This window comes from Cynocephalus volans, chromosome 8, assembly GCF_027409185.1.
Source record: "Cynocephalus volans isolate mCynVol1 chromosome 8, mCynVol1.pri, whole genome shotgun sequence".
NCBI lineage: Eukaryota > Metazoa > Chordata > Mammalia > Dermoptera > Cynocephalidae > Cynocephalus > Cynocephalus volans.
Window position 1 is genome coordinate 111986368 of NC_084467.1, and position 22181 is coordinate 112008548.

At 43.9% G+C, this 22181-nt stretch overlaps 1 protein-coding gene across 1 annotated transcript; it reads right to left on the bottom strand.

Moving 5' to 3' along the window:
* Positions 1 to 1331: 1331 nt before the first annotated feature.
* TPM3 (tropomyosin 3) lies at positions 1332 to 19294 on the bottom strand. Its single transcript, XM_063104417.1, has 10 exons — positions 19078 to 19294; positions 18284 to 18409; positions 7258 to 7391; positions 5843 to 5960; positions 5661 to 5731; positions 4296 to 4371; positions 3532 to 3594; positions 3283 to 3352; positions 2242 to 2320; positions 1332 to 1521 (listed from the first exon to the last, which is right to left on the bottom strand). Exons 1-10 carry the CDS (start codon positions 19192 to 19194, stop codon positions 1518 to 1520), a joined length of 858 nt encoding a protein of 285 aa, XP_062960487.1. The 5' UTR covers positions 19195 to 19294; the 3' UTR covers positions 1332 to 1517.
* Between the last annotated feature and the right edge of the window lie 2887 nt (positions 19295 to 22181).

The following is a 22181-nucleotide window of genomic DNA, read 5'->3' on the forward strand; positions in this document are numbered from 1 at the left end:
TAGAAGGTGAATAGATGAATCTGTACCTTAATCTCAAAGGCTATGTGGCAGGAAGAAATGGTATGGACAGAAAGAAACCCGAATTGATATGAGACTTAAAGTTTTAGATTAGGGAAAATTTCTCTACCCGGCCATAACTGTTTATCATCATCATCATTATTATTATTATTATTTTTGGTAGCTGGCTGGTAAGGGGATTCAAATCCTTGGCCTTGGGGTTATAACACCACACTCTAAGCAAATGAGATAAACAAGCTATCCCTGCTATATATGTTTAAATGAAAAGCAAGTTTTAAGTACATACTTGGTGGAGAAACTGAAGTACTAAGTGAACAACACTCAGGTGCTTAGACTAGTCCAACTGACAGCTACACTATTCAAATTGAACTCTCTCTGCTGTGTAAACTGGAAAGGAGTTTTTGAAATGTTGATATTTAATTCCACATTATGAACCAGGAATGATTTTATTAGCAGAAATTTATTATAAAACAAATCATTACCCCATGTGCATGGTAATTCGACATACGAATGATTGGTGGTTTTCATTTTTCCAATAATTTTTCACTTGCCTTATGTCCCAGTAGGCAAACAGTAGCAAGCCTCAAATATGTAAGAAAAGTTTAAAGAAAATGTACTTTGTACCTCACAAATATGTATAATCACCTATGCTTCAATTAAAAAAAAAGAAGAAGAAAATGCAGACTGGCCTGTTAGCTCAGTGGGTTAGAGCACAGTGTTATAATCCCAAAATCAAGGGTTTGGATCCCCCTAACAGTGAGTGGCCAAATTTTTTTTAAAAAGGAAAAAAAGAAAATATAAAAAATTGTTGAGAATTCTATCCAATATGTATTTTTCTGTTATTTGAGATGATACAATTAGTCAATTTTAGCAGTAATATATATGGATCCACTGGGTGTCCTAAGGATGCACCATTTGAACCACTGGTAAAAGTGTAGAGGATATGTATTGGGAATCACTACAGTGAGCTCTCAATCTTACTAAGGAGGAGGACCTGGAGAGAGGATGGAAACATTCCAGGCAGGATGATTTAAGAACCTGGAAGTAAGTAACTTAGATGATCTCATTCATCTTGAGGAGTAAGACTAGAATCCTTACTCTAAGGAACCTCTACTAGTTTCACCACTCTGACAGACTCTGATCAGCTGAGTTTAAATGTCAAGAAAAAAATAGACACACACAAAAGTGGCTTTGATTATGTAAATCATAGAAGGGGAAGCCTAAGATAGCTGTTCCCCACATCCAACCCCAAGGCTCCCTCTTAGGGACAGCAGCAGCTTTGTCAATGACACAAATGCAGGGTGACATGAGGCTTCCAGCAGCTTAACATTTTAATTTGGGGTGGGGGTGGAAGAGAATACATAAGTTGCTTTGTGCTCCCCCCCATCCTAATGCCTTGTGGACCAGCGAGGCTGACCCAAATGGAATCCAGAATGAGTGGGGCGTTGTGTTCCCCGAGGAAAGGGGGCAGATCCAGAACAGAGCAGAAACGATGATAATTATCTGTATGAAAAAGTAAGGATACTCCAGGTGAGAAGGATTAGCATCAATCTAGATAGCAACTTGGGAGAAAGGAAGAGGTGGCAGCAGGAATGATAAAAGAGACCCAGACACTACATCCTGAGACATTTGACTTCCTTTTAGGATTAGCAGGAAAGATACAAAGAGGCAGATTAGCATTGAGGATCAGGGATCCACCGCAAACAGAAGTCCCCAACAACTCTTTTTGGTGCTGTTTACTACTTGGCTTGCTTCTGAGACAGCTCAATTTTCAGATTAATTTGGTACTTCCCATCTTGGGTGTTTCCCCTGAATTTTAATATCAGGACACAAATCAAATACACCCAGGAGGTCTGAATTTTGTTATGATGTGTTAGGGCCCACATTACTGGTTCTCTGGGCCTTATTTCCTTAACTGTAAGGGTTCTACTAGCAGTGTCCCTTCTGAGAAGACTAGATTTGAGAAACAAATAGAAAAATAACAGCATAATGAAGAGACTACTACCAAGTATAAAAATTACATGTACATCAGGGTTCCACCACTCATCCAAAATTAAATGCCTCCCCAGCTTTTGCCTAACGAGTAACCAGCACCAATGTTTGAAAGACAAGGGTAGAGATTCTAGTTTCCAAAGGACAAAACCAAAGCACACTACACACAGCCTGTACCCCCACCCACCAACAAGCCAAGATCCCCGCCCCACTCTGCTGTCAGATAGTTACATAGAAGTCATGTCATTGAGGGCGTGGTCCAGCTCCTCGCTAATGGCCTTGTACTTCAGTTTCTGGGCATAGAGCTCATCTGGACAGGCACAGGAACCACAGGGAGGAACGAGGGGACAGAGTGAAAGGTATCAGAAGCAGATGAAGAGAGGGAATCATTAGAAATTAGGAAAAGTGTGACAGACCGTGGGTCTAACACCACAGTTAGGAAAACATCTATCCTGGTAGCATGACTGGACATTTTTAGATCCACTGTCTCCTAGACTAGCTGCACTTCTTGATGCCTCTAAGGGATTGCAGCAAGGGTTGAGAACCTGGGCACAGTCCTGACTAGAAAATTCTATTTAGTAAGGCACTCAAGAGGATGCCACTCCCACCCAGTTAACCCAATTCCTAGCAATGATAACACTTACCAAAAAAAATAGTACGCATCCACATTCAGACACTTTTTTTCTGCCTACCAAGTTTGACTACTGTTCATGGCCCCCTTGCTCCACAGGCTGCCTTCCCAAACTCTTCCAAAGAACGTCTTGCTACCAAGAGCATATCAAAGGAACATATCAGAGTTCTCAAAGCAAAGGACGCTTTTCCCTTGTCAGGGTGGACACAGTTGCCAAATTGCAGGAACAGGAAGTATTTAGAAAGCCCCTGACATTGGTCAGCTCTGAGACATGGTTATTCCACAGCTTCATCTCTTGGAGAAGTGCCCTGAAACTTGAATGGTGAACAGGATTGCCAAAAGCAGCCATGGGGTAGCATGCATCTTTGTTGCCTTCTGAAATCATGGCTTCCATTTCAACCCACAGACTAAAGATTTAAGACTGCTAAATTGGAGGTAAGTGCAGCCATTACCAGTCTTCAAAGGAAAGGAGGTAACATCTTACCAAAGGGAAAGATTAAAAGTAAAAATCCAGTTCTAAGGTTTGACCACTTCACCTAGCTGTGGCACTACCAACTCCCTTTGGTGTACAGGAAAAGAGGTTAATGGGCAAGGTCTTCCTCTATATTTGTTTATTTTAATCACTCTCCCAGGATCCATACCTTCCAAATCATCAATTGTCTTCTCCAACTTGGCTACTGATCTCTCAGCAAACTCAGCACGGGTCTCTGCCTGGGGGAAATATGAAACCAGTCAGAATCAGAGACAATGACAAAGAAGAGAAGGGTCTCTATTTCTTCCACCTTCTACTTCTAGACCTTTGAGAATCAAAGCCAACCAGTCTAAGTGCACATTAATGCCTTATGTACCTGTAAATGTTTTGGTCCTTCCCTTCAATCCCCTCAGCTCACCTCTTTGAGTTTATCAGTAAGAATCTTTATCTCTTCCTCATATTTGTCTTCTTTTTGAGAGTACTATAAGAGAAGCAGAATAAAAATTTCAGAGTAGAAATTAGTCACACAGACAATTTCTCCCTACATTTACTCTTACATTGAATATCCTCTTGGATTTAATATTCTGAATGGTCCAAGAATAAAAGCAAGGTCCAAGTCTAGATAACAGGTCCTTAAAATCCAAAAATCTATGTCTTTAGAGTCATGATACCCTCAAATTAGAATCCTCCAGGACCTTTATTTTTAAAATGGACCTAAGCTTTGATCTTATTCAAATCAACCCAAAGAGGGTTTTTTCCTTTCTCCTGCTTAATGAGCAGTAGTGATACCCCAAGGCCACATGACTGAAACAGTCTCACAGGATGATAAAGAGACGTCATCTGTCTTGATTGCTCATTAGGTCTCAGAACTGATTCTATCTGTTGTCCCCATCTGTCTGCCAAAAAGTCTAATTAGGGTCCCTGATTATTCCCTTTCAGCACAGCAGTAACAGATTGAGGAGTACATGATTCCAGGCACTTGAGACCATGAAGTTATTTTAACTAAAGCAATCACAGTGCACAGAAATTAGCATTAAACCCAGAATCTGGATAGAGGGTAGGTAGGTAAGAAGGGTACACTTATCACTAGATTACACAGGGAACAGATGTCTCCAGTCTTTCATCAAGGGCAGGGCTGGGCCCAGGCCCCAAAGCCTGTCACTTTCACAAACCAGCCCCTACCTTCTCCGCCTGAGCCTCAAGAGACTTGAGGTTGTTGGTGACATTCTTCAGCTCCTCCTCCAGCTCAGAACACTTACTGTGAATATTACAAATACCGCAGGAGAAGAAAGGGGAAGAGGAAGAGAATAAAAAAAGGGAGAGAGAGACACACAGACGTGAATTGAACCTATATGTAGAGAGTTGGAAGGCATACTGGGGAAGAGAAGCTCCCAGGTAACCTGCACAAGCCATCAACAACCCTCCTCCCTCTACCATTGAACACGTCAGGGGCTAGACCCTCCTGGGCTCAGAATGTTTGGACACTAATAAAGAACGAGTACTTGAGAGAAATCACTACCAGGAACAAGTCATAACTGCTACCTGGAGTGGAGGTGGAAATGGATGCCAAACCCAAATAGTCCCCCAAATCGCCCAAGGGAAGGAGAGACCCTGTGGAAAGGCAGTGAAGCAACTAGGAAAGAAGAGATGAAAGGTGCCACTTAAGTGGAAATGAAAGGAGCATTCCATGAAGAGATGAGAAAGCACTCAACAAATCAACCAGTGGAGAGGGAGGGAGCTGCAAAACAAAAACAAAACCAAACAGAACCACATCATACATATAACCTCTCCGTGGATTTAATGGTTAGTACCTTTTCTTCAGCAGCACTCAGACACTTCAGGTTCTGGTCCATCAGTCTGATCTGCTCATCCATCTCTCGGCAACGGCTGTTAGTGAGTCACGGGGATGGCACAAGCCAGGTTGTGGGGAGGGAGAAATGTCAAAAAGGAACACAGCAAGAAAATAAGCAGCAAAACGAAAAAAAAAAAGTTCAAAAAATGGGAAGAAAACACCACCATGGTCATGATATGTCATGTCTGGGAGAGGGGAATGCAAAGGAAGAACAAATATATGTGCATCAGCACTGACTTTGTTATACAAGGCCCAGAAGGTGCCAATGGGTGAGCAGTTAATATCTGCCCCTGCTTTAAAGTTCACCAGCAGACTGGCAGCAAAGTGGTAAAAACAGAGACTAGATCTTAAATCAGTATAGCCATTTCAATGCCTCAAGGACAAATAGACCCCAGATGGAAGGACCCAGTAGGGTTTTCCAGTTAACTGTTCACCATCTATTAATCTTTATTTTCCCTTAATTTGTCAATTTTCTCAACAAAAAATAAGGAAGCCTCATTATGACCTGTCAATAATCAAGTCAAGAGAGTAAGGAAGCCCAAAGACATTCTTAGGGCATAAAAAAGCACTGTAACTCCCACTCCCTAGGCCCTGTTTAACAAGGTTGAAGGAATGCTAGTTCGTTCATATTAGTGACCAAGCCAAAGGGGAAGAGACAGAATGGTATGACAAGATTTGAGGAGCAAAATACTTACGACTCTGCCAGCTCAGCCCGTTCCTCTGTGCGTTCCAAGTCTCCTTCAATAATCACCAACTTACGAGCAACCTACAGAAAAAGATCCAGGCACAGCTCAGAGAAGCAAAGGAGCCATTTCCTTCATGAATTCTCTGCAGAAACCTGAAGGCACTGAAGAGCTGTAAGCAGAAGGCGACTTACCTCTTCATACTTCCTATCTGCTTCTTCTGCAATGTGCTTAGCTTCTTTGAGTTGGATTTCCTGTAGTTCCATCTTTTCCTCATCTTTTAAGGCCCGGTTTTCAATAACCTTCATACCTCTGCCAGAAACAGGACAAGAGTGGCAATGAGTTTGTCATCAGCTCCATTCCAAGGGACCTTAAATTAAACCCCATTCCTCTCTGTTTGCCACTCAAATGAAAGTCATATAGCACCATTCTCACGCCTTAGGTTAGCTGCTTCACTTGAAACTTTTTCTTACAAAAATAATACATGCTTATTAAGAAATTAAATATTTAAGTTATAGTCTGAGGGTATAAAATAAAAAGTCTCCCTTCCCACTTCTAGTCCTGCTCATCAGAGGTAATCTCTTCCTTAATAACCCTTCCAGAAATGTTTTATATAGATACATGCAATAAAGATACTAAAGAGTAAGATAAAAATAAAAATAAATACATATTTTAAAAAGGAAGATATATGCAATAACTCCCATCCCAACTTCCCCAAAGGAATCATATATACTATACCGTTCTGCAACTTATTTTCCTCACTTTCCATAATTTGGACGCTATTCTGTACATAGCTGTCTCATTCACTTTCATAACTACACTGTGTTAATGCATCCCAGCAGGGCATTTTTTAATTCTGAAAAGGCTTAGTTCAATCCCACACAAATCATCATGCACCTCTATTCTAGTTTAACTCACATGTGGCAAAGAGCCAAATGGCTATTTTCAAAAAAATGACTTGGATTTCGTTCACAGGCCGCAGTTCTCAACACTAGCCATATATTAAAATTAGGTGAGAAACTTTAAAAACAGCAATGCCCATGCCCCTCTTTCAACTGACTCTAATTGAAATGGGGTGGGATCCAAGCATCCACTTATTTTTAAACTCCCCAGTGAACCCCCATCCCCATAATTCTAATAATGCAGCCAGGGTTGAGAGGGCTTATAAAAACTCAGATTGCTGGGCTCCACCTCCAGAGTTTCTCATTTAGTAGATCAGGGGTAGGAGCTGAGAATTTGAATTTCTACCAAGATCCCAGGTACTGCTGACGCTGCTGGTCTGGGAACTCAATTTGAGAACCTCTGCTTTAGGGGGATTAATCTCACAAATGGAAGTTTATGATCCACAAAGTGGAAGCCATATTGGTGAACTCGTTTTAAGGATCAAAAGATCAATTTATAGAGAAATACAAATTATAAAAGGGTCACAGCATCAAGCAACCCTTATTCTCTCTGTCTTCAAGGGGAGAGAATATGCAGGACAGAAGGAAAGAAGATCCTGTAAGATACAGATTACTATTTTTTAAAACAGGTGTATAAAGAAATCTTGATCAGAGCCATTCTGAATGTCTTTTGAAATCCATACTGCATCAGGATCACCCTTACACACCTCTCACTCTCATCGGCAGCTTTTTCCGCTTCCTCCAGCTTTTGCAGGGCAGTGGCCAGGCGCTCCTGAGCGCGGTCCAGCTCCTCTTCAACCAGCTGGATCCTACGGTTCAAGGATGCCACCTCAGCCTCAGCCTGCATTTGAAGGAAAGAACAGAAAGAGAAGCAGAAGCATGGTGAAAAGAACTAACTACCACATAAGTTGGGGTTGACTACTGTTAAGAGACCAAGGTAGAAGTTGTCTTAGCTCAGATACTAAAAGATCTAGCAGACATGATTTTATACATATATACATATAAAAAGAAAGAAAGTTGCTGAGGGTGAGACACACTTCCAAGCCAGAGCTCAGTCAGAGGGAACCCTTCACTGGCCACCTTTTCTGACTCAGGAATTTGAACTGAGTCCAGAAAGGGGGTGGTACTATCACTGAGCCAGGCAAGGAACTGAGTTTTAAAACACTTCCTATAGAACATATGGGAGTTTGTTGATGGGAAAGAGGGGAAAAATATATATATTTATATATATTATATATATTTATATATTTTATTTTTATAATACAAATCTATATGTAATCTATTATATCTATACCTATCCCCCATTCCTTCAACTTGCCCCTTTACCCCTTTTTAAAGTTGACAATGAAGAGCTGTTTCTGGCTGACGTTATCTGCTTTGATGACATTAGAAGAAAAAAAAAACTGTGGGCAAGGCCGACTCTGTGGCTCACTCGGGAGAGCGCAGCACAGCGCCACGGGTTCGGATCCTATATAGGGATGGCTGGTGCGCTCACTGGCTGAGCGCGGTCAAGGCCTACGACACCGACACACACACACACACACACACACACACACACACACACACACACACACACACACACACACACACACACACACACACACACACACACACACACACACACACACACACACACACACACACACACACACACACACACACACACACACACACACACACACACACACACAACTGTGGGCAGAAGATAACATGTCTACCCCCACCTACCACCACTCCTCCAAATTTCTCCTCCAAATTTCTAGACTGTCTTCTTTCTTTTCCTCTAGTCATCCTCTAGCTTCACCCTCCAATAAAGCTTATGAAAGTCCTCTTCCTGACCTTCACGCTGCAATAAAGTACAGGCTAGAGCCAAAGTAAACCCATGCTGCTTCCCTGGCAATGGAATAAGAAATGAAGGAAAGGAGGGAACAACCTGCACATGGATAAATTCTTTTTTTGTTTTGTTTTGTTTTTTGGTGGCTGGCAGGTATAGGGATCTGAACACTTGACCTTGGTATGGATAAATTCTAACGGCAGAAAAGCCTCCTTCCTATGACTGCCTTCTCCCCCGTCCCTCACCTTTACTGGTGGTAGTATGCTGACTGCCACAACCATACAAGAATTTAATCTGTCTTGCACACCATCCAATTCAGATGCTTATCCAAGTGCCTGGTAAACACGATCTCTCTTCTACAGCCCAGATTGCACCTGAATTCTATTACCCTGATTTCCTCCTGGCGGGCACGGGTGGGGGCAGCTACAGAAATAATCTGGGCCACCAGCCCCTATGGAGAGGGATATAGCCCAAAAGACTCCTGTTAACAATCATGACTGGCACAAAAACTTCCACATACAAACATTGGAGGTTCAAGGGTCTGGGAAGGGGAGTGGGGGACTGGGTCTATAATGTACCCACCAGACTACACAAAAAGAAAATCTAAAAGTCCACATAGGCTGAAATAACTAAGAAAGCATTTGTATCTCTACCTGTTCTATTCAAAACACCACAAAGACAAGTAATCTCTAGTTTTGTCTCTTCTAGGAAAACGGATGTCCCCTAGGACAACACACATTTATCCTCACAAATCAAACAAGGCCAGTCAGTCAACAGCAAGTCAGGCTATCAGGCAAGAACTATGAAACACTGCCAGTACAACGATTTACTAACCCCCTTCAGATGCCCAGAACTCAAAAAAAAAAAAAAAAAAGGAACTAGATGTGAAGGAAACTCATGACATGTAAGTCCTCATCCAGCTCACCAGATAACAGGCTATGGGGGTGGGAGTGTACAGTTTCCATGACAACAAGCTGGCTCAGGCAGTTTCTCCCACAAATCAGGATTTTCAGTAGAATTCTTCACAAGGCTGAAAAGGGAGGAGGTGAAAACACATCTTGGTGCCCTCACAAGAGCAAGCGCACATGAACAAGCCTGTGTCCAAAGCAGAACCCAAGACAGGAGTCCCAGCAAAAGCTTCAGAGACCAGAGTACACTGAGACTGTTCTCTTTTCTCTCCTCCCAGAGGATCAGTTCTCTTTACAATGAAACAAAAGCCTGCAGAATCAAGATCTGATACTCTGTTTAAAGGAATAAGGATGACAACCTGGCTTTTCCTTCAAACCAGAGCCTATGCACATGCCTTTCCCTTCAGGTCAATAACATAGTACCAAGAAATTGAACAGGGCTACCTTCTGCAGACCAGACCACCCATGATGCTGAGAAACATTAAGCTCTGTGCTTCTGTAATCATCCTAGGTTTTAGCATGCCTACCCTGATGTGGTTTTGGTTTTTCAGGCTACCCACCTCTGCCCAGCTTGGAAGACATACGTACTCTGAGGTCCTTCCCTTCAGGTAATAGGATTCTCCACTGCCCAGGAGGCAAAGATCTTGGGGAGCGGGAGTGGAATGCAGAAGCAATTTAGTCACATTAGAAGATGATTGCCAACAGCTTCAGCTATGACATGAGCTTGGTTTAAATGCTACTGTCTTTCACTCCAGAGATTCCCCAAGTATGCCACACCCCTCAAAGCAAGAAACTGACAGGGCACTGGTGCACAGAGAGAGAACAGGGCCAAGAACAGAAGGGGATTAACCTAAATCTGGCATTCTGCCACACTGGGGTTTCTCTTTTTAGATAAAAGCCACAGATGAAACTCAAAGCACAAAGAACACTAGAAAAGTAAGGCTTGAGACCTGTGAGTAAAGGAGTTCACTATGTTCACAAATGCTTCTACCTTTGGAGATACCATGTCCTTGGTGAATTTAAATTTTACCAAGAGGGAGGGAGGCAAGTTAGCAGGAAGGGAGCAGAGCTATCTGCTTCAGAGTAAACAAAGGTGGAGCCTAAGTGGAGGCACTCAGAGCAAAGTGCTATTTGCCTCTCCCACATGTGTGTGCTCCGGGAAAGAGAAAGGTAAGCAGCAGGAAAGCAAATCTAAAGCAAAGAAAGGTGATAAAGTCTGTTGTTTAGTCCACCATACCCTACAAATAGGAAGGAACCACACAATAGACATTCTAATAACCCCCTCCAGAAACTAGGAATTTGGGATTAAGGCCAGAATCAAAACTGCTGTTCAAAGCCCACATTCCCTCAATAGTGCTCCTAAGCTTTTTAGACCAGAAAAAAATAAAAGAGAAAATTACCAGGGAAAATTAGGAGAGAGGTATTTAAAACAGGTAAGGTGAACCATACACTTAAAAATGGTTACAAAGGTAAATTTTATGTCATGTATATTTTTACCATCACCACCGTCACCACAACAAAAAAATGGATAAGGAAAAAGACTGCATTCAAATATTATGTTGCCATCTGTATTTACATTTAGCCTGAACTGCAAAGGAAACTTAAAACTGAAAGTGGATTTGACAAGGTGCTAAGTTATAAAAACAAAGGTCAATCTCCAGGCCAAGAGCAGAAGAGAAAGAGGGATCCACAACAACTCCAGTGTGTAGGCTTTGGACTCATCCAACTTCCCAACAAGGGTGACTTAGACGTTCACAAAGAAACCAGGAAATAATCAAATGACAATCCTACTAACAGCATGCGATACCATCAGGGAGTACTGAGCTTCTAGCTTGAGAGGACAACAGGTATGCCCTAAAAGAATAACAAGCACCCCCTTGCTTCCCAAAGGTGTCTCCTCAGTAGGGATTCAAAGTTCACTAGAGCAGAAAGTCAAAAGATTAGGCTTCTTCAAGCTGGGGAGAAGAAGATACTAATTTCATCAATATTTAAATATCATCCTACTTCCCCATTCTGAGGACTTCCTCACTAGACCTTAGCTAACTATGCAAATTTGGCAGGCTCTGCCCCTGAGTGAGTACGTAGCTTAAGAAACATCTGAAACTGCTCATGCTGCAGCCTATCAGCCCAATCCCCAAGGGTGAAAGAAGCCAAATTTTCCTACGAGGAAAATCAAATCCTGGCAGAGGAGGTACATCATCCACCCTAGAACTACTCCTAGGATGCCCATATTTAAATGTTGAGCCTAAGATTGCAGCTCAACACATGACCAGTTCCTTTGGCCATCCTCTGTCTTCCCCTTTATGGCTATCTGGTCTCTAGATAAAGGAGATAAGAAGTGTCACTAGACATAAAGAGTCAGCCAGCCAGTCCACCTCAGTTGAATTGATAATTAGAAGTTGCCGGCATATTGAACAAAGGAAAAATCCACCCGGAAAAGGGGAAGACCAGAAGCTCCCAGCATCTCCATACCCAGTTATAAAAATAAGTATTCTTTTTTTTTTTTTTTTTTAAAGATGACCAGTAAGGGGATCTTAACCCTTGACTTGGTGTTGTCAGCACCACGCTCACCCAGTTAGCAAACCGGCCATCCGTATATGGGATCCGAACCCGGGGCCTTGGTGTTATCAGCACCACACTCTCCCAAGTGAGCCACGGGCCGGCCCTAAAAATAAGTATTCTAACAACCTTTAAGTATTAAGCAGGAGGACAGCTGTCTCCCCCACCTTTTCCAAACTCTACCCCTCTACCCATAAAAAATATTAATTCTCAGTCACTCCGAAAAGAAAAAAAAAAAAAAAAAAACTTACCAAGGGAAAGAACAACAAAGAACACCAATAAACCACAAGAGTTCTTTCATCAGGTCTTCAAATTTTAGCAACAGTTATTTTACTCTCTAGTCTCAAGATACTCCAAAACTAAAGCCTTAACTCCGATCAGCTCCAACCCACTAAGCTGCACCCTAGGGCTTACCAAAACTAGTCGACCACTTCTAAACTGAAAGCGGTTTCCAAAAATCTCAAGAATCACCATTCATTCCACCAACATTTTATGTTCCAACTTGTTCATTCCACCAACATTGTATGTTCCAACTTTCAGGTGAACAAGTGTCTATTGAACTTTTTTTTAAAAAGCACTGTACTGGATAAGTGGGAAAGTAGCGGAGGAACATCACCAGAGCTACCCAAGACTCATTATTCTGTCTCTATACACCACAGTGCCCAGGTCAATCAGAAACCTTGAGATTGGCACGTCATCTGATTTTCTACCATACACTCGCTCATCAGCTCTGCTTGTAAGAAATGTTCTTAACCAGTTCAGCTTTGCACTGATTACACTTTAGCAATAAAGGCCTAAATGTGGCAGAAGTTCCTGCCTTCTAGGTCATCATGGGTAGGGCCAGGCAAGTTTGGTTGGCTCCCACATTTGCACCAACGTAGGGAAAGAAATACCATCTCCTCCCCTCCCGCTTCACTTCGACTGAGAGAGTGGGTGTAGCAGTTACAAGACCTCCTCCCCGTGAGAGGAAAAGGCCCCAGGCCGGAGGATGGGAGGCGGTGCTGTGGCCTCAAGCTCCTCCAGGGAGGGAGGGCACCGCGCTTCCTTTCTGCCGACTGCTGCCTCATTTCCTGAGCAGGAGGAGGGAGCGGAAAAGCTGCCAGCAGGCCAGGCCGGGGGCTTTCCGGCGGTTCCCACCTCTCAGCCTTCACGCTTTTACAGACAATTCGGCCCTGAGAAACACGCACCCACTCTTACCCCTTGGGCCGCAAACCTCAAGCGAGAGCAAAGTCTACCCTACCCTTCGTGGGGAAGTGGGGGAGGAAGAAGCCGCCGAAACCCTCCCCCGGCCGCGCCCGACTCCGAGGAACTGAATGAATGAGCTGGGAGAAAAGCGGAGGAGGAAAACCACTCCCCAGGCCCCGTGTGGCTCAGTTCCTTCAAAGGTCAAGCCTGCTCGCTCAAGCACCCAGTTCCTCTCTCGCTCGTTAACTGTCCTACCGGAGCTGAGCCCCACCAACCCTCCGGGTTCTAACTTCATCTCCGAGCCTTCTGGCCCCCAGAGAACCGTGCTCCACAGCAAAAGGAATCCTATTCGGAGTCCGGGCTGATCCAGCGCCTGCCCCTCCCTCATGAGCCTAGCTCTCTCCGTACCTGTTCCCGGGCCCGCCTTTCTCCCTCCACTTCCCGCTGAAGGCGCTCGGCCCTCTCCTCTGCATCATCGGCCTGCTGCTGGAGAACCTGGATTTTGCGCTTTACCGCTTCGATGGTGGTGATCCCGGCCATGGTTCCCACCCTGCAGGCGCTCCGGTTCCTGCCTCCTCCACTCAGCTTTGCAGCCGCTTCTCACCCCTACTTCCGCCTGCCCCGCCCTGAAATACCGGAACTCGCCCACCCTCCCGGATGTGACGCCTCCGCTACGGCGCCCTCTCACCGCCCGGCAGGCGGGAAGGTAGTCCACTGGAGGGAGAGCCCCGGCTGGGAGCGAGGGGCGGGTCTCCCAGTAGCTCTAGGCGACCACTCCCGGCCTTTCCTTGGGCCCCTAAAGGGGCGGGGTTGGGAAGGGGGAGCTACCATGGTAACTGGGAGGCGCGTAGTCGTCTAGCCTCTCCGGCCCAGCAGGCTCACAATGATTGGCCCATGTACAAGTACAGTGCCGATCGTACACTCCCGCGTTTGACCCCTCAGTCCCCCAATGACGACTTGCCTGTACTTACCCGCTAGGGCACCTTGTATTCTCTCCACAATATAAACATCCTACAAGTCTCTGCTTCCATTCATCCCACGACACCAGGTTCTAAAAAGCATAAAAGACTTTCTGGGCCTCATCTTCAAAAGAGCCTCACTCTAGCCTCCTTTCAGAGTCTGCACAGGTAGGTTCTCTTCCATCTCATCTATCAGGGTAAAATAGATGGACAAGTTGGCAGTGTTCTCACTCTATTTGGCATCAGTTCTGAACTTATGTTCTATCCAGAATACCTGTATTTTCCCGTTACTTTTGAGAATCAATATGCGCCATCAATTAACCAACCTGCCAGCCCCTCCAAACCTTAGAACGATTCAGGACTTGGTAATTTAGTCATCACTTACAATTCCTTTTGAAGATGAGGAAGATATTTTATCTCTCCATTTTATCAGGAGGGAATCTTGTTACAGACCACTATTACCAGATCCTTTGTGCAACAGAAAGATGTGAGTGCCTGGAAAACCGTACTGTGGAATTGAGCCTCCATTCTGTGTTAGAATTCAGCAACTTCTCCACCACTCCTGCTTTCAGGTACCCCAAGGAACTATTTATGAATTAGAAACTGCCCCTACAGGGCTGGCCAGTTAGCTCAGTTGGTTACAGTGTGGTGTTGATAACACCAAGGTCCAGGGTTTGATCCCTGTACCGGCCAGCTGCCCCTGCCCCTGCCCACCCCCCAAAAAAAATAAAGAAAAGAAAGAAACTGCCCCTACAGGCACTGCCATGAAGGATTTCTGGAAACACAATAGTAAAGAGATGAGAATTTTATCTTCCCTTTTATTTCTTTGTATTCCTCCCACCTTCCCAATAAATAAAAATAACTCTCTCCTCTGGTGCAGCTCTCTTCTCCTAGAGAATCAGGACGTGGAACAGATTTTAGAATTAAGAATCCTAACCTCTGAAAGGAATAGTAGGCAAAACAGTTGCTGCCCTCAATGTCTGGTTCTGAAGATGCTCCCTCAAGAGGCTCTGTCTTCCAATCTCTTTCTGGAAATACTGAGCAGTGAGACTATCAAAAGAAACAGCTTAGACACACAGTAGATTAACCTGTACACTTTTTTTTCCTCCAAGGAAATAGGAAGGAAGAACAGGGCTCTGACTCGGTAAACGCTACCCTGATGGCCTAAGAATTTTTCCAACTTGCTTTGGAGAAATCTGATCAGAGCGACTGTGGAAGCAAAAGTGAGATTCCACCATCTGGGTGCTGATCAGCAGGGGGCACTATTGCATCTCCTTGTGCCATAGTGAAGAAGCAGAAGACCTCAGCCTAGACAAACCAAAGGGGTGTTAAGAGCACCACTGCATTCCTGAGGCTGGTAGATTTGAACAGATAATCTTCTCTTGGTCCAGGGAAACAGATGGACTGACTCCTGATGGCCTTTAGAAGCATGATGGATAGGCAGCAAGAGGCCCAAGTGCTATTGTTTTCCTGGTGACCAACAATACAACGATGTAACAACAGGTGTACATGTCCATCCCTGTCCCTTCTCTCCTCATCCCTCCCACTGCCTGTCCCCAAAAAAGGGTGACGTGACTCTATGTCCTAACCATTGCACTCCTCTTTCCCCTTGTTTCTCCCTAAACAGCTTCTGATTTCATCTCAGATTAAAAGGACCGTAGAGGTGGTTGCACAACAATGTGAATATACTTATTGCCATTGAACGGTACACTTAAAAGTAAAATGGTAAATTTCATATATGTATATTTTTCCGCAATTAAAAAAAAAAGAATGTTACACACATAGGGAGGAAGAAAATGAGTTTGGACTGGTCTTGCAACACCCTTGTCATTTCTTTGTTCAAGCAGTCCCAGCAAATCCTACATTTTCCAGAAAGGCTTATCAGATAACCAGAACTGACTGTGTAAACATGCAGTTATTGACTACCTCATCCTTCTCTTCCCCTTATATCTACATCAAGGTAATATGCTCTGTTTACTTATTTATTAATCTCAAGGACAGAAGCTGAGCTGTTAACTTCCTTTGTATTGGACAGTGCATCCTCCCTACAAAGTTGTGTATGTTATGCTGATGATGACTCTAACCCTTCCTTTCTACTTTATACCTTGCTGCTTTTAATTAAGTGCATCTCCCAATTCCTATAAACAGCTTGCTTTCCTTCTTTAACCCTTTGAGGCAGGGATCAGCAAATTTTTTTTTGTAAAGGGCCAGATAGTAAATATTGCTGGCTTTACAGATTGTGGGTTCTCTGTAGCAACTACTCTGTTGTAGGGAGAAAGCCAGTAGACAATATGTAAATGAATGAGCATGACTATGTTCCAATAAAATTTTATTTACAAAAACAGGCTGTGGCAGGATTTACCCCACAGATGGTAGTTTGTTGACCCCAGCTTTGAGGAAAGAAACCTTTCTTCCTGCTTTCATTTCAACCCAACCTAACAAACTTTTGCCTCCTGGCCACAACCTTCCCTCCTATTTCTTGTTCTCATACATATCTCTGAGGGTACTTGCTCACTTGTTGGGAAAGCTAACAATGGAGAGAAGGTTGAATGAGTTTTTGGTTTTTTTTTTTTAACTCACACTTTACATATTTAAATGGTTTTTGGTGAATTTCTGTATAAATATGAGGAAGCTTCTTTCAAATGAATATACTGAATATACCGTGTCTATGTGGGGGATGACGGGTTTGTGTAAAACAGCTTAAGACAGACAGAATCAAACCCCAGGAAATTCCTTTATCTTCGAAATGATACTGATGATATTGATGTATTGTCTAGAACCTCTTTATCCCTCTCCCTCCACCAGGATCTTGGGTTAGACTTGTTTGTTCTTTTTTTTGCTGCTGGAAACAACTCCTCAAGGCCACATACTGTTTCAGCCTGAGGACTCTCCCGGAGAGTTGTTACCAAACATCTCACAAAATTGTTATTAACCTGACATTGTGCTAATTTGTGAAAATTTCTATCCTCACATCCATATATTGGAACCAGAGAGATCCATTTATACTTGGAACATAGGCTAGGCAACTCAAGCACTTGCCCAAAGCCCTGGGGTAACCTGTCTTTTTTTGCAGTTTTCCAAGAAGGGAGAATTTTTTTTCCCCTTTAGTGCAAAACTGAACAAGGAAGAGAGAATTAATACTCTATGGTGGCCTAAGTTTTTGGAAACTATGAGTGTATATAATGTATATTATGCAGTTTGTGTTTCTAACTTGCATCATATATTCAACTGTCACCACTTACCAGGGCCACTGAAGGTAATGGACAGCTAAAGAGAAGATCAGAAACCAAATGGTAGAGAGGCCAAATATGAGTATCCAAAAGCATTTGTGAATGGTCCACTCTGTCCTTCTAGATATTTTCCAAAACCAAATGTGATTTTAAGTAATACATACTCCTATTTTCCTAATAACTCAGTTTGCTGGGAATTAACTGTATTTCTATAAATACTGGGACATACTTTTGTTGCCATTAAGGTTCCTATGGTACTTTTTTTCCAATAAACTCTCCTATATAGTATCTCATTTATATTTGCAGCAAACTTCAAGGTTGAAGATGAAGGAAATGTAGGTGATTACTAGATAATATAAAGTGGAAAAAGAGAATTTATTTCATTTTCTAATGGGAAAATTTAGCCCTAGAGAAGCTGAGTAATTTACTCAACGTCATAGCTAAGGTCAGTGGTGATACTTTTACCCCCTAAGATTCTTTCTCAGTTTCTATTATCGTCTAGCACTCTAAGGACCTCTCTGTGCCCTATGAGCGATGCTTCCTATGGCATCTTTGTGGCATAAGGGCAGATGACCACATTGGCCAAGATAAATAAACCCATATAGGGCCAGGGTCAATGTGACCTTTGTTTCACATTGTGAAATCTGAGCTGGCTTTGTTGGACAGTTGAAAGATGAGAGGTTCCCTATTAATACACATATCTACATTCCAAGCCTTGGACACAGAAGCTAAGAATGTGGCATGGGGGAGGAGGTGGAACAAGTGGTAGTAGTTTGGATTTGGAATTCCCTCCCTTTGTCCAGGTCCTGAGAAAGATAGTTAAATTCCTGGGCTGAAAGTAGGACAAAAATGAGACTTCTACATATCTACAGGAAAGAAAATACATGCTGGTTATACCAGCATGTGCTTATATGCAAAAATGTATGTGGGTATATATGTCTACGTTCTGTAAACCCACAAGTATGTATATGTCAATGTGTGTTTGGAATTTAGTCATATATTCACATGAAAATCTATATGTGTAGATTAAACCCATCTCCCATCTCTCTAATACTCACATCAGCTGCCTTCTTCTCTGCTAGCTCCAGCTTCTCCTGGGCATCCTTCAAAGCTTCAGAATACTTGTCCAGCTCATCCTCTGTCCCTTTCAGCTTCTTCTGCATGGCTGCCAGCTCATCCTCCAGCTACAGGAACCCAGAGAGTCACACACAGAAACTACAAGGGCACTTCAAAAAGTTCATGGAAAGATTTACATTATCTTTTAATTCTATTTTTCCATGAACTTTTTGAAGTACCCTTATACATATACAACAGTGCAGGCTTGGATCCCGGTCTCTTGAACCCTGATAGACCCCTGAGCCCAGCCTCCATGTTGCCATCCCTCTAGCCATTTCCAGCCCACTGCTCCAGGAGTTATGCTATGGCTTTGTTTGTAACTTTGTAATCTCTAACCCTAAGATGACCAAGCCATTCTGGGTGTTCATCCAAGACCCTTAGATGGTAAATATCCAAGGGTGTATATGCCTGTGATGCTTTTTAAGAGAAAAGAAATGCTGCATGCTAAATTCTTACCTTTTCTTCTAGAAGTCAGAGGTTCTTTCAAAACATGGTCCACGTCTACTTAAATCCAGCAGACACACTGTGGCTCAGAAGGGGCCACTGACTTTCCCAAGGTCAGAAAGGCAGTCTGAGGCAGATACCCTAGATGTCCTCTGCCCTTCCAGTGAGAGTTGGGGAGTCCCTCCCATCCAAAGAAGGAGCTGGGACCAGTGATCACTGCTGTTCCCATGAAAGCTCCCTTCCATCTCATAGTCTTCACCAGTAGGTGAGAAAGACCAATGCCAGTGCCTACCTGCTTACTTCTTTCTTCTGCCTGCTTCTGCTCAGCTTCAGCTTGCTCTGCCCGATCCAGAGCATTCTCCTTGTCCAACTTCAGCATCTGCATCTTTTTCTTGATAGCCTCCATCATGAGCAGTGGTTGTTGATGGGTTCACCTGTGAACACTGGAGAACTGGAGACTAGGGTAAGAAAGGAGGGGCTGCTGCCTTAGTGACTAGGAGCTCCCAGACATGAGCCTTTATCTGTGCTCGCAGCTCCACCTCTTGTTCCTAATATGGTCTTTCTAGCTCCCTCCACCCCATCATTGTTCTCCTGGGGGAACACAGGGTGAAGACATTTTGATGGACTGACATCACCAGCAAAAAAAAAAAAAAAAATGGGGGAACAGCTGAGGCTGATTTTAGACAATGGAAGGTGGGGGAAGGGAGAAGTTCTCTCTGACCCTAAAACTTTCCACTCATTCTGGATAGCTCTACTGGAGTTTTAAAAGAGGAGGGACAGTGGAGGAGAAAACATTGAAATAGAGCAGGGTACTTTGGCATTTCTAGAATGGCAGTTTTCCCCTGGAGGTCCTAGTTGCCCTTCAGCTTCCCCCTTACTCTGCCCAGGACCATGCTGGATGCTGATCAAACTCCACTGGTTGACTTTTATATTTTGATTCCTGGTATTCAGAGAGCTTGGGCAACAGTGAAGAGGGGAGGTCACTCATGGTCCTTGACAGTTCCCCCATATCCCCAGATCAAATTGCTGTGCTATTTTGGGAGTCTCTAATTGCAAGGAGACATTGTTCCTCCCCTGTAAGAGCAAAAGACATAGAGTAAGAGACTAAGGTCAGGATCTGGAAGGCCATCGCAGAACTTCGAGTGGGCTGAGGAGAGAGATAAAGGAGGATCAGAGTAATCCAGACAGGATCATGTCATCTGTTATCCCATAGTGATCTTAAAATAGACTACTCACACAGACCAAGGTCTATGTTGCTCTCTTCTTCTCTTCACCCTCTCCTTTCTCACAACCCCACCCCCACTCCCCCACACACCACACCATCACAATCATTATTACCAGCTCTATTATCCCCAGTTCATTTATTTTTTCCTTCTTTTCTATTTTAAGTTTATTTACTAATAATACTTAGTAATACACACACACACACACATTCTATTCTCCCCAGTTTATTTATTTATTTATTTTTTTGACTGGTAAGGGGATCTTAACCCTTGGCTTAGTGTTGTCAGCGAACTGGCCATCCCTATATAGGATCTGAACCCATGGCCTTGGTGTTATCAGCACTGCACTCTCCCGAGTGAGCCACGGGCTGGCCTACTCCTCAGCTTAGTTTCAAGCCATGTTTATTCTTCCACTTGGAGCCTTGTTACTGACAGGTGGCAATTGATCCCAGTACACTGGCACCATATACCTGAGAATATGCCAGGGGAGAGGTGGGCACACTGTTCAAGATGACCAGAGCTATCAGAGAAGAATATAAATGTCTCTAATTAGTCATTATGTCAAGGATAGTTAATGCTAAGCCCCAGCAATGGGGAAACTGAGACACCCAATAGGGCAGAGGGTAAAGCAGAGCTGGAATCCACTCTTAAGAGCTTCCAGTCACCAGAAGTAGATAGGCAGATAGACCGTCAGCTGACTCTTGAAGGAAAACAGAGAAACTGAAGACCCCTACTGTGGAGACTAGCCAGGGAAAGGAACTAGGGAATAAGAGAGTCCCAGGGAGAGGAAGCAATGGATAATAGTGGGGGGATGGGGCAAGGAGAATAAGGAGCACAAAAATACAAGGACAAGAGAAAATAAGGAAAAGTGATACAGTATATTCCTTCTAGTATAGAGGGGCAAAACATAGAGAGATTTAATCCCTAAATTCCATCTCTCTCCCATTCCCACACCAGCCCTCCAGGTTACGATTGAAATCCACATAGGTTGCAGCTACTGGTCTTTGAAGGGGGAGAGGGGTTCCAGAGAGAAGAGGTTCAGTAAAAAAGACAGGAGTCCCAGAACCCCAGAGGTTGAGATAGGAAAGAGGGTGATGCTGAATTGCCTGTTGCTGTAAGAATATGTTTGACATTTAGTTGGTTCCTAATTAAACAACCCAATATCAAACATATCACACAGAAGCAGGCAGGAGGGCTTTGGTGGTCATCTGCCTTTCTCCCCACTGCAAAGAAAGGACAGAGCAGAGACACCAGGCACCAATCATGTCTGGATGGAGAGCCATCTCCTTGAGGAAGGGCACTGGCCCCTGCACTTGCCCTCCCAAGACAGCTGACTCTTGCTCTTCTGCCCTTTGTGCCATCCCTGCCTCAGCTCCTCTCCTACCAGTGCCTGGCCTTTGCTGGATCACGTTGACCTGAACCAGGAAGAATACCTGGCAGGGTTCCACATCCGGGCACCTAGTGTTCCCCAAAGCTCCCACACAGTGCTTCTCCCCTCCTCACCCGCGATGTCACGGCCCCAGTGCCCAGAGGATCAGCAGTGTCAGCAGGTCCTCATCAACTTTGCCACCTGCTCTCTTCAGTGGCATTCCAGCTGCCCTGAGGCTTTCCGGGGATGGGATGGGGGACTTGTACATTCTGCTTTACCTTTTCAACCGAACTCCTAACCTTTCCAGATCACTCTCACAAGACTGCTGAGATCCTTTCAGTGGACATAATCTGGGCACTCTCCTGCTCTTAAGTGCTACAAATAAGCAGCCATAAGAAACTTCCACAAATCCTTGGCTGCTTTTTTCCACCGTCTTGTCCCTTCTCACCTTATCCTCATGTCCTCCAGCCATCCTCCTTAGAGTCACCCTTGGATGTCCAGAATAGAAGAATAACCTGTCTCAATGGCAGACTCCAGCCTGGGCTCCAAAAGAAAAGACTTATTGTTTGTCCTGCCTTGCAGAATTGAAACTAAGGCTTTAGATCAAGGGTGAGAGAGGCAACTCCCTCTGCCAGGAAGCAGCCTGCAGTCCTTAGGACTCCTCTCCTCTTCTGGGGCTTTTTACAACAAGAACTCCTGAGCTGGCTTCTCCAAGGGTCTTCCCTCATAGAGATCCAGCCTGGTTCCCATATGGGAGATTTTTCTTTTGGAGAGAATCAAGTTTGTTGAATGTCATGTGGCAGG